At 43.4% G+C, this 13,147-nt stretch overlaps 1 protein-coding gene across 3 annotated transcripts; it reads right to left on the bottom strand.

Annotated features, from left to right (window-relative positions):
* Positions 1-2,606: 2,606 nt before the first annotated feature.
* PRDX4 (peroxiredoxin 4) lies at positions 2,607-12,015 on the bottom strand. Of its 3 annotated transcripts, XM_042867286.1 has the most exons (8): positions 11,793-11,965; positions 9,669-9,786; positions 8,788-8,904; positions 8,096-8,218; positions 6,984-7,114; positions 5,430-5,464; positions 4,340-4,386; positions 2,607-2,731 (listed from the first exon to the last, which is right to left on the bottom strand). In XM_042867286.1, the coding sequence occupies exons 1-8, from the start codon at positions 11,935-11,937 to the stop codon at positions 2,728-2,730; spliced, it is 720 nt and encodes a 239-aa protein (XP_042723220.1). In that variant the 5' UTR covers positions 11,938-11,965; the 3' UTR covers positions 2,607-2,727. The 3 variants fall into 3 exon arrangements, with proteins under 3 accessions (XP_042723220.1, XP_042723218.1, XP_042723217.1); XM_042867284.1 differs by lacking the exon at positions 4,340-4,386; XM_042867283.1 differs by lacking the exon at positions 2,607-2,731 and having other exon boundaries at positions 4,336-4,386; positions 11,793-12,015.
* Positions 12,016-13,147: the final 1,132 nt, after the last annotated feature.

Here is a 13,147-nt window from a genome sequence, read left to right as displayed (position 1 = left end):
CTGTTAGTTTATATTCTGTTTTCCATCACGGCTTCCTTGATGTTACCCCGGAGATAGGGGAACCGTTGCCTGGAGTGCTCTGAGTTGTTTCTCATGCTATTGTATGATGAAGGGTGATACAGAAATCAAGTGATGCCATTAAATGGCATATGGTGGCTCAGAGTGCTCTGAAATAAAGTTCTCAATAGATTCATTAGAAGAGTAGTGGCTTTAGTAGGCAGCAATAAGCAAGACTCTCAGCTTACCTTTCATTTTAAATCTCTGCAAATCCTACTAACAATCCCAGAATGAGAGACGTCAGTGTTTTTCTTCCTCAGGTTTCCAATATTCTTTCATTCGTGGAACTATCTTTCCTCCTTTTTGTCCCTCTTGTTCCTGGAACTTCTCTCTTTCTGCCAGCTATCACCTCTCCCCCTCAAACACCACTATGTCTGTGTTTTTTCACTCAGGCTTGTCTTTCCTCAGCTTCCCTGCCAGCATACCCAGATCTCTTTGTAGAACCCCATCCTCTTTCCATGGAAATAGCATTTCAAGCCTGTAATGTAATATGGAGAGTCAGGCCTTTGCTTAAGGACTATTTGATAGAATTGTTTGTGTTGGAAGGGACCCTTGGAATGCCATCTGGTCCAACTCTGCCCTGCAATGAACAGGGACACCTACAGCTTGATCAGGGTGCTCAGATCCCTGCCCATCCTGACCTTGAGTATCTCCAGGAATGGGGCATCCACCACCTCTCTGGACAACCTGTGGCAGAGCTGGTTTTTATTTATTTTTTTTTCAGTAAACATTCTTGATCCTGTTTTCTCAGCTTGGGCTTTGTCCAGCTTTCCATGTCTGCTTTTTGTTTGATGCTGTCACTAATCTGCTACAGCGATAGAGCCTGTGGTTTTGTTCTCTGACTTGCTACTTACCTGGCTCAGCAAGGAGGGTGTAGGTGGGCACGCATTCAAAACACAGGTGATAGCTTACTGCTGTTTTGTATCATCTCATTAGCTGGTTTAGTGTAACAGAGGCTCTTACTGCTAGCACTAGGTGAGAGTGACCTGGCTGGAGGCAGGCAGGTGTTGTTGGAGAGCAGGGCACAGCTGCTACAGGCAGGCACATAGCTGAAGCTTGTTTTATGCCTTTGACTGCTTATGACCAGCCATGAATAACCCGCACCCGTCATGATGCAGTGGCTTTAGGCAAAACCCTGAGTAAAACCAAATGGCTGACTAACAACACAGTTACATGAGAAAACTGCTCTTTAAATGCCACCCTCCAGTCTTGGAGATGGCAGGGGCTGCAGCAACATGTCAGCAGCTTGGCAGTTTTCTTCATACAGCTGTGCCTCTGCCACAAGCTCCTCCTTTCCCCAAGCCTCCTGAGGATGGGGCCGTGGTGCTCAGTGTCCCTCTGCCTGAGCGAAGCATGCACTTTTCTATTACTTCTGTCAGAGCTGAAGCTAAGGTCCAGCAGCTGCATGTGCTCCCTGTCTGCAGTGACACAGCTGGGCAGTACTCACCAAAGTTTACAAAGCCAGGTAACTTCATGGTGAAAACAAAGCTGCTGAGCTAGTTCTGCAGAACCTTAGTTAGTGACGTGTGCACAGGGACAGGTATTGCATGGTCTGGTGGGGGAAGAGGAACTGAAGTCTCAGGAGCATGGGGCCCGAGGCTAGCAATGCAGCGTTGCTGGACTGGAGCTGGGGGAAGCCTTCTCTGCAAGGATGATCTTGGTGAAGGTTGTCTTCTGCTCTCAGGTGATCTTTATCCAGCTGCACAAACACTAGAATGCTACATTAAAATGAGGGTGAGATAGGAACAAGCAATAAAAGACATGCTTATGGAAGGGGTCTCCAATGCACAAAAGGATTAAGTGTGTCTTATAAAGTCATTAGTTTTTTTTTTCCCCTTGAAAGAAGTAACATGTGTACGTGACCCACAGGAGTTTCTGAAGGCCACTGGGCACATCAACACTCACTCTGAGGTCACTCCCTTACAGCTAGGAGCTATGGCTAATGAGAGGGGCAGAGCACAACACTAACCAGTATGGACCTCAGTAAGACCTGGGAAAATGCAGATCATCTGTAATTGAACTGATCTTATCAGTCTATCAGCTACAAATGCAAGCATGGAAGAAAAAAATCCTGGTTCAGCTCTTGAAACTGATGAACTAGAATAGTGCTATTTTATTTCATGCAGTTGCACTGAGTAATGAAGCCTAGGCTATGTGCATAGGAGCTTAATGAAAAATATTTTCTAGCTTTGGAAAACTGGAAATTTAATTCATCAACTGTATTTCTGGCTTCAGGGTTAGATGCCCTTTCCACCTGACTATGGTTATACCACAACCAAATGCCTGTTCTGTAGTTCTAACAGCATGACTGAGCAAATGATATTTGCAGAAATCAAGCTATCTAGCAGTAGCAAAACTTGTGAATCTAAGCCCAAGGTGCTAAGAAAAATGTGTTTTAGGAAAACCAAGCACCTAAACAAAACTTACAGGGTAAACATGTATTTCACAAGCATGCTCTGACAATACAGTATTTATACCTCTAACAGGTATTTAAGCTACCAGAGCTTTAGTTGTCTGCTGCAGATATGTATCAGTCACACTCATGAAAGTTAAGAAAATTAACGAAATTTTATTGGCAAAAATCAAGTTGAACGTGACCTAAGTAATTAAATGGAAGTCAGCCTCAGTTTAGTTTATCAAAATACTTCAGTTTTCCAGCTGGATCTGGAATTATCTGCACAAGAAAGAAAATGAAAATGTTAGTCTAAAAACAAAACTATGCAAATGCAAAAACTTGTGAATCCAGAACAGTACAATACTTCAAAATATCATAGAATGGTTGATTGAAAGGGACCTTAAAGATTACTCAGATCAGAGACCTGTGGTTTGGATAAGGACATTTTCCACCAAATCAGGTTTTCCAAAACCCCACACACCCTGGTCATGAGTGCCTCCAAGGGATGGGACATTTCTGGGCACCCTCTTCCAGTGCCTCACCACCCTCTGAGTAAATTTCTTCCTAATGTCTAATCTAAATCCCCCCTCTTTGAGTTTAAAACCATTCCCCCTTGTCCTGTCACTACATCCTGTTGTAAGAAGCCTCTCCAGCTTTCCTCTAAGCCTTCTTTTGTACTGGAAGGCCACAATGAGGTTTCCCTGGAGCTTTCTCTTCTCCAGGCTGAACAAGCCTAGCTCCCTCAACCCATCTCTCTAGGAGACGTGCTCCAGCCTTCTGATCATCCTTGTGACCTCCTCTGGACTTGCTGTTGATACAGCCCAGGATATGTTGCCTTTTTGGGCTACAAATGCACAGTGCCAGTTCATGTTTTTCATCAACCAATAAGCCCCAAATCCTTCTCCTCAGGGCTGCTCTTAATCCATTCTCTGTCCAGACTGTATCTGTGCTTGGGATGGCCCACATGCAGAACCTTGCACTTGGCCTTGCTGAACTGTATGAGGTTCACGCGTGCCCAGCTCTCAAACCTATCAAGGTCCCTCTGGCTGGCAGCCCTCCCCTCCAGTATCATGACTGCACCATGCAGGTTGGTGTCATCAGCAAACTTGCAGAGGGTGCACTCAGTCCCATATCCATTGAGCCACTGACTGCAACTCTACAAGTGTGACCATCCGGGCAGTTCCTTATCCATCAAACCCATTTATCTCAGTTTCAGAGACAAGGACGTTGTGTGAGACAGTATCAAATGCTCTGCATGAGCTCAGGTAGATGACATCAGCTTCTCTTCCCTTATCCACCAATACTGTAATCCCACCACAGGAAGCCAAATTTTTCAGGCATTGTTTGCTCTTAGTGAAGCCATGCTGACTGTCACTAATCACCTCCTTGTTTTCCATGCATCTTATCACAGCTTCCAGGAAGATCTGCTTCATGATCTTGCTGGCCATAGAGGGGAGAGACTGACTGCTCTGTACTTCCCTGTCTTCCTTTTCCCTTCTTAAAGATGGGAGATACGTTTCCTCTTTTTCAGACAGCAGGTAGTTCACTGGACTGCCACAACATCTCAAATATGATGCATAGTGGCTTAGCAACTTTATCATCCAGTTCTTTTAGGACCTGCAGATGCATCTCATCAGGATGCAAAGCCAACCCACAATAACCGCTGGAGAGTAATTTATCATTTGACCTGATAATAGATTACTGTTCATCACTAAATATACTTAATGGGAGTAGCAAAACTAGTTAATTAATTGGGGAAGAGAGAGTGCAGCCTACCAATGGAAGCATTTTGGCAGTTGAAAGCAGATACCTTTATGCTCCTTGCCCTAGAAGCAAGATATTTTAATAAATTATTTTCTATAATCAAGTGCCTTAGAATTTACTTACAGTTCTTCCCTTGGCCACCACACTCTCATGGTTTCCTCTGGTTTGATCTAATTAAATCAAACACATTTACAAGGCATGGCTACATCTTCGAGAAAGTATCTGAGCTACCCTGCTATTTAAATTATCTGCATATTTTGCAGAGAGGAGAAAGACAACTGCTTACGTGGCAGCTTTAAAATAGTACTATTGGACCTATTCTCAGCATTTTGATAGGCTTTAGAAAATATGTTAATGTTGTATTATTTAGGTAACCTGTGGCTAGGGCAGGCAGAACTCTGCAGTGCCAGAATGTGTCTTTCCGTTAGACCAGCCAGCCCTCCTTCACCTTTTAATTTTAAAATCCAGCTGCACCCACTGAGACTGTCCTCTGCTAGCTGCAAAGAGGTGACTCATAGACTGCAGTCATCAACGAAGATTTTCACATGCAGTAAAGAAACATTCCTGTGTTTTTATTATCAGTTAAAAATGCTCACTACTCTCCATATTTACAGGCTACTGGGACCCGCCTTCAGTTGAGACAGCTCTTAAGCAACAATGCTCGGTCATCACCAAATGGTTGAAAAGAAAGCCACATTCTCAAATTAACCACAGTGATCTCATGTGACCTAAGCAGCTCAGTCCTCTAGTAAAAGCTTCATTATCCTGCTGAAGCTTGATCCAAGCCCAGAGAACACAAACAAGTTCAATGGGTGTTTATCTGAACCCCAGCTCTTCTGCTTGTATTAACACGTTGGTGGGTATAACAAATGCACAAGAGCTTTTGTGTAGCAAAGCAGTGCTCTCTGCTGGAGATGTGATAGTGGCACACTGGCTCTACCAGATTCTAAAGCAGACTGTGAACTCGCATCCTTTTTCATGGCAGTGCCTAGGATCCACAGAACCAAGAATTTACATGGCCATATAACTGAGAAGACAGGACAGAATCAACTTAATCTTAACCTTTCAACTTCCACTCAAGCTTTAACTACAATAATGTGAACTGATTCCTATCATCTTCTTCAGAGTTGCAAAGATTCTGGATTTGACTTTAGAGGAAATTATCTTGGTGTTTCCTAATAGGATATGCATTTAAATATGAACAGTGACTTACTGTTTCACTGCCAGGTTTCCAACCAGCAGGGCAAACTGGAGGAAAAAGAAAAGAAAGACAAAGTTTGTACAAGTATTTTCACACATGCTTCCTTTTCTGAATTTCCTTCATGTTCTCTTCCCAAACTTGAAGTAGAACACCGCTGAAGTGTCAGAAACAAGGATCTACAAATAACTGATATGCAGTCTTCTTTATACATGGGATGCTGTCAGTAACACAGTTCATAATTGGTACCACATAGCACTTCTGTTAACTGAAAACTGTCCCTCTCTGGATGGATGCCTGCAGCTTGGTTTAATTCTCGTGCTGTTTTAGGCAAAGCACAGCATCTGAAAATGAACACCCGTTCTGTTTAAACACAGAAGTTTCATGATAAAGTTCAGGTGACTACACACCTATCTACCTTTCTTTAAAATGGAGCAATGGGATGACAGCGCATAGTTAACATGCAACGTGACTAAAAGCTCTGTGGCCATCTGAACAGTTTATATTCCAAATTGAAACTCTCATCTGTTGTCATGCTTCAGCCACTGTCATTATGCCTTACTACACTGCTTTAAGTGCTCTGTCAGATTAAATACATCCAATGCAATTCAGGAATTGCAAAGAACTTTTCCTCCTATTCTGTGCATCAGATTCAGTAGAAGCACTAGGGAGACTTTGTAACTAAGAAATGGAGACAACTTCCTCACTTGGATACAAATATCCTAAGTGCCAGCATTTAGCTTTATGAATTCTGTATACCAAAACATAATGATGATTTGTACCTTTGGATAAAGGTACATTTAAATACTAAAAAAAAAAAAAAAAAAAAAAAAAAAAAAAAAAAACCAAACCCACACCTGAGTTGAAATGGAGGTTAAAATGCTGAACACATACATTAGTAGTTAAATAAACATATTTAAACAGATACATTAACTTGAATATTTAAAAAACAAAAACATGACAAGTTCATCGTATGCATGAACTGCAGTGAGGAAATATAGCCATACTTGAGACAAAGTTATAACAAGCCAGTGAAACATTATTTGTCAGTGGAAAATTATCACATAGTGCTTATAAAGAATACGGCAATGGCAGCATAACTTTCACAGCATAATTGTGTTTCTTGACAGTTATTTGTCACACATCATCCACAAATGACAGAGGACAAGGACTACCCGCATCTTGATTCTTTCAGGATATCAAAGCATACTGAAATATTTGCCCTGATTCTTCAGGACATTGTATTTTACACTGCTTTGTCCTTTTGACAGGTAGATAATGCCTCTATTCAGACCAGGGAATGCCTCAGAACCAGAATCATTTTGAGTTGGAAGCTCACGTAGTCCAACTCCCCTGCCATGAACAGGGACGTCTACAGCTACATGAGGTGCTCAGAGCCGTGTCCAGCCAGAGATTATTGTATCAGAACCATCAAACCACTTCATTCACTTGATAAGGCTAATCTCTAATGCTACTGAGTACTTAAAAAAAAATAAATATATATATCTATAAATACAACTTCTGGTCTAAGTAAAACAATCTTCAACATGAAAATATTTAAAAGAGCACCTTCTCCATGTTTGTCTGTGTACTGGAATGCTTGTACCAAACGCAGCGTTTCGTCCACTGATCTCCCCACAGGAAGGTCGTTCATGGTGATCTGTCGAAGGATTCTCTTATCGTCAATTATGAAAAGGCCTCTGTAACAAACAAGTTCTTTATTTTGTTTTTTAATGAAACAAAACTAATTGCCTCATTGTGTTCACATCCTATCTTATGTCTGCTGGATGGGGAGAAATTTTGTCTCCGCAAGCACTATATGATACCTATTTCCTTAGGATACTACTAACCCACTGGTCTACCTGGGCTACGGGATGAGGGCAAGTTAAAAACAAGGAAAATACACTTCATGCAAAACATACAAGTAAACGATGGCAAGCCCAACCAGGAGATGATGCAGATGCTATGGTATCAGGTGGATCCCAGAGGTTTACAAAAGACCTGCCTCTTGGGGCTGTTAGTTACCAGTATTCTTGACTCCAGCTGAACTTGGAAGTCCCCGAGTAATAACAATTCAAGGGAATTCTCACCATGTGCTTGCCTTGCCCTCACATCTGCTGGCTGTAATGCAGGGTTATCAACCATGCTCTCTGTTCTGACTCATTACAGCTTGTTTTTGTATGTTCTTATTTCAGCCCTGGGTATGAATTGTCAAGCAAAAAATGCTCTTGCTCTGCAACAGTGCAACATTTTGGTTTTGAGTAGTTTGTCAAAGGAGTATGCCAACATCTATGGGGGATTACTGTGACCTCACTCAGACTGCTAAGTACTCATATGCTTTCAAGCAGTAAAGGAAGACTTCATACAAAAGTTCCTTAGCATATGTTACTTTTTTAAAGCATAAATAAGCAGCATGATGTGTTGTTAGAATATTTAAACTGTTTACATGAGGAGGTAAGACCTTTTGTATGCACATACTGCGGGATTGCTAACAAGCCATACAGAAGAGCTCAGAGTGCTAGTAGTGTTAGATGAGACATGCTATTTTGTACAAAAAAACTTCAATATTAATCTATAGAGCTCAGTGGATAGCATAAAAGAGAAATGTCAGTGCATCTTCAGATATGAATTAGCAAGCAGTAGTTCATCAAGACAAAATGAACAGTAACCAAGTGGAATACCTAAGTGTGTGTCCTTGATCTTCCAGATATACACCATAGTCCTTGGAAATCTGGTGTGTTAAATCTGAAAGAAGTGGAATCTTCATTGGTCCGAGTCCTCCTTGTTTTCGAGGAGTATTAATCCTTTGAAAGTAATTAGAGACAAATGCATTATTCATAATGATTTCTGTTCTTTACACAAAACTAGAAGCCAAGAGCCATTATAGTACTGACAGAAGAATTCAGTGCAAGTGACATTTTTTTGTTTTGCACACCAGGAAAGTAAATGCTATCTCTGGTTCCAGCGATGTGTACAGTAGCTCTTCTGCAGTGTTTGGCCACATCGATTAACAGTAACCTCCTTCTTATCAGTCATATTTGCTTTATACTAACATACCTACAACTGGGAGAGCGTACCTCATTTTTATTGATTTTAGCATCTGTATCTCATTTTTAGTATTTGAAGAATTTTGGACTGGGATAGGGCACATTTCAAACAATGCACATCAACAAGCTTCAAAGATTAAGATATCTTCACACAAAAGAGTTAACACGTTTTATCACTGAAAAGCAATTCTAACATTTGTATCAATAACATCATGCTGTTACACATTATGATACACCTACACAATCTATAAATCTGGGGACATGGTTCCTCAGCTCAGATGGACCCACGAATAACTATCAGCACAAGACAAGGATAAGATACGTACCATGCTAAGTGAGTGAACTTGGAGTCCACGGAACATGCTACTACTTCAGTATTTATGGCTCTGAATTCCTCAATTCTGTCACTGAAGGCGATTATTTCGGTTGGACATACAAATGTGCTAGGTAATTTTAAACAAAATAAAGTCATATTTTCATGATATGTTCAGTAAGTTCTCTGTTTAACATACCAATAAGCAGCCTCGTCAAAGCACTTACATTTTTACATAAAATAATGGCAAGTAGTGGCTATATCAGAAATTATTTCAGCTTCCACATATTTTTTTCCTACTTCTTCAAATATTTAGCAAAATGCTGCCTGCAAGTTTCACAGTCTGATCCTAGCTTGGTTCCAAATGCTTTATTACTGAAACTTATAAACCTACGGTTAGTTTGCAGTCTAGATACAGATGTTTTTACAGACTTTCTGAATATTAACTGGTTGCATTTAAGCACAATATGCCAAGTTTTTCACAAGATCATACTGGTAACTTCTTGTTCAATGGAAAACACTATCCCTCAGTGTCCTACATATACTCTGGAAAATACAAATGGGATGCTGCCCTCTGTTTGCAGCAGTGATGTACAGCATAATATGGAATGCTGAGGTTGCCCTACTGGGTACAAGAGGCTGACGATTAATCTTTTAAATTAAAACACAAATCAGCAGACACACCTAGTACAACAAGCATCATGCTTTAGTTTTATCAGTGCACAATGATAATATAAGATGATGGCAAAGAGAGTATTTTCTCCTACTGCTCTCTTTTTCTACCTCAAACCCTTCCCAAATAAAACAAAACAGAAATAAAAGAGAAAAATGAAGGAATTAGATGTTTTGCGTAGGTGATCTCAATGTTGCTTTGTCTACTCACGTCATACTTACAAGTCAAGAGGATAGAAGAAGAAGACAAGATATTTTCCTTCATAATCTGTTAGTTTCAGCTCTTTAAACTCTCCATTAATGACTGCTGTTCCTTCCCAGTAAGGCGCTGGTTTCGAGACTGAAATATGAAGGACATTCAAATTAAAGTCAGAGTATAAAGCATGTGTTCAAAGCAAGCTGCTCGTTAGCTCGTGTACAAGGACAACTGCTGTCCTTTTGCTTGAAAAACAACCTACTGCAAAGTCACAAAATCAACCTTTCTTACTACTTTGCAGAGGTCAAAGCAGCAGAGGTAACAGAACAGTGAAGGAATCTGCATTTTAGTATGCATGGAAAGCAGCTAATGACAGAATCACAGAACTGCAGGGCTTTGCAAGGGACATCAAAAGATCATCGAGTCCAACCTCCCCTAATGCAATCAATTTGTGCTTATGCATCAGCTTCTCAAATCACTGGTAATCAAGGCTGCACAAGCATTATCTCTTCACAGTTAACAAACTACAAGCCTACTATCAGTTCATAGGAGAACATCTGTTAGACTGAAGGAGAAACTGTTTTAGATTTCAGGAAATCACACTATTTTGAATAATTGTTAGGAAAAAGAAGCTTAAGATGGTTCAAATTCATCCTTCCAGCATGAAAAACCATTTGCAATTCAAATTCATGTGAAAATACATACTACAGCATGTTCAGAAGCAAATGCCTAAAAATGGGGTATGTATTAGCCAAATTACAGCTCCTATGCAAATGTAACTTGAAGACAGTTACGCTTTTTTGAACACATGAAATGTATTTACTATTCCTATTGAAAAGGATGAGCCTTGAATTTAAACATATTAAAAATTATTCTGACGGATACCATTTTTGTAACAATGTGAATTCTGAGACAAAGGGTAGAGTATGTCAGATATAAAAGGTAGAACCAGCTGATGTCAATACACCTGTGATGTCCAGGATGTTGACACACTGCCCCAGGAGATTATTATGCTGTTGAGAAAAATAAACAGAATCTTAATTACTATCCAGGTGATGACTGTGCTATTAAGCTTGCTTTCATAGAATGACCTACAGCTACAGAATTCAGCTGGTGAGGAGATGTAACAGGGATTGCCTCAGACATAGGGCCTCTGGGAATGGCCTCTGTCAGTTTCACCTTGTGTAAGCTACAGGGATGCAGTAATGCAAGCAGAGAGAATGCAGAGAGAATCAGCAGCCACAACTGATGATTTCAGTCTACTTTTAAGAAATGCTCTTCCTCTTAGGTCTTGTGTAGAATTATTTCTGATCAGATCTAAAGCTCAGAACTTCTAATGCTTTTTTAATGTAGGTATGGGACTGTTCTCAAGAGAAAGCTGAGATTAATGCCCGAGCTACTCAGAGCTGTCCCAAAGCCTTCCAAATGCCACTCTTCACAAAAACAGCAATCTTAATCACCTCTCTTTGTAGGAAAGCACTGCCTCCAGCCAGCTTTCCGATTAGGAGGGGAGATGGAATACAAAATAAATAGGCTGTATTTTGGCCTGCTTTTAAACTCAGGCGTTTTCGTTTTTCCTTTCGAAATACTTGTCTTGAGACTCTGCAGAGTTGCATTACAAAGGGAGAAAAGCACAAACAATCCTCGCGCATCTGGACTGGTTGTCCATTCTCATTGCATCTGCCGAGGAACGTTTAAAATGGAAGCCGCAGGGGAACGACCGCACAGCGTGAGCTCTCACAGCAAAGATCGTTTCCAATGGATTTCTGCGCTCTCTGCTCCACCAAAGGAGGCTCTCCTAGCCCACGTGCCGCTCCGAGAGCTCGCGGCCGCGGAATGACGGGCAGAAGCACGGAGGCAGGCGGCCAACCAAACCCCGCACCGACTGCGGGCACTCCAATCACCGCCCGCTTCGCTGCGGCAGGGTTGACGTGGAGCGACACGGGCAAAGCGAGCGAGCGAGGCGGCTTTTCGGTGTTTCTAACGCAAACGAGAGCATAAAAGATTCCCCCTCCAGTCCCGTCCCGTCCCGCGCCGAGCGCTCGTCCTGACGTGGCCGCGCCGCCGCCCCAATCCCCGTCCCCATCCGCCCCCAGCTCCACACTCCGCACCCGGAGCATCTCCTCTCCGCCCGTCCGCCCCGCACCTACTCTTGGCCTGGCTGAGGTGCAGCGAGTGGTCGGTGACGGGCACTCTGGCCGCCTCCCCGGGGTAGACCTGTCCCCCCGCGTAGTAGTGGCACTGCTCGTCCCCGCGCTGTCGCGGCGGCCGCGGCTCCTCCGCCTCCGCCCCCATCGCCCCGTGCAGCAGCAAGGCCAGAAGCAACGCGCGGCTCCCGACCCCCGCCCGCGGCCCCCGCCGAGCCGCCTCCATGGCCCGCCGAGCGAGTGCACGTCCCTGCCGCGCGGCGCGGAGGGGTGGTGGCTGGGAGGAGCTTGGCCGCCCTGTGGCGCGGGCAGGGCTCCGGCATGGCCTCACGGCGCCGCGCCGCCAGGGGGAGCGGCTCCGGCCCGAAGTGGCGGCTGCTTGAGCCCCGGGGAGAGCGGGACGTCGCGTGCTTCCCTAGACGGAAAGAGGAGTGGTATTGGTGGAAGGAGAACGTGCGTGCGGTGCGTGATTGCGGAAGGGAGCTGTACCGCTGTGTCACGTTTCCCATCTGATAGTTCTCATCTGTGGCAATGTGGGCATTTCATCGTGTGCGGTTTTACCAGTCTGTTCTGGCTTGGAGCTTTTGTGTTCTGCACTAATAGATGTAGTCAGTTTAGAACAACATGCTGGTTTTTGGTTCAAATTCTTGAGTAGGTGCCACGTGTGCAGCAGTTCATGGCAGATTCATGGATGAGCGCTGTGACCAACTGTAGGGAGCCTGCTTTAGCTGGGGGTGGACTTGGTGATCCTCAAAGGTTCCTGCTAACCGCTATAATCCTATAGGTCTATAATTCCAGGCTGCCCAGTGCAGTGAGCACGGCACCAAGCTGCTGGAGTCCAGGGAGCATTTGGACAGCACTCTCAGGCATAGGGTTTGGATTTTGGGCAGTACTGTGTGGAACCAGGAGCTGGACTCAGTGATCCTTGTGGGTCTCTTCCAACTTGGGGTGTTCTATGGCTCCATGACAAGCTGTAGGTCACAGCAGCACAGTGTCTGGCTGCCCTAGGTTATGGTGAGCCTTCAATGTGCTATGATTCAAGTGGGTCAGTTAGATTGTAACTGGGGCCCTTGGAAATGAAGATGTGAGAGAGCTGAAGCTATGCCTCCTCCAAAGTGGGGACATCAGTAACCTTTTGTTCTCGGAGCACCATGGATGCCATCCCCTGGAGAAATTGGCAGTTCAGGGTCTTGCAGGGGAACATCTGCATCACATCCCATCTCTACCTATGATAGACACACCTCCAGGATGGTGCATAGGTTTGGTGGATAGGTTTGATGTTCCCTCATCCTGTTTTTTCGCAGTGAGTTGGTGGTGTCAGCATCTGATGATATCTCCTAAAATGTTGGAAGCAGGAT

The sequence above is a fragment of the Lagopus leucura genome, unplaced genomic scaffold (genome assembly GCF_019238085.1).
Source record: "Lagopus leucura isolate 7727_CA_CO unplaced genomic scaffold, USGS_WTPT01 Super-Scaffold_100001, whole genome shotgun sequence".
Taxonomy (NCBI): Eukaryota; Metazoa; Chordata; class Aves; order Galliformes; family Phasianidae; genus Lagopus; species Lagopus leucura.
The sequence above is the reverse complement of the archived record's forward strand: the minus strand, read 5'-3'. Positions and strand labels throughout refer to the sequence as shown.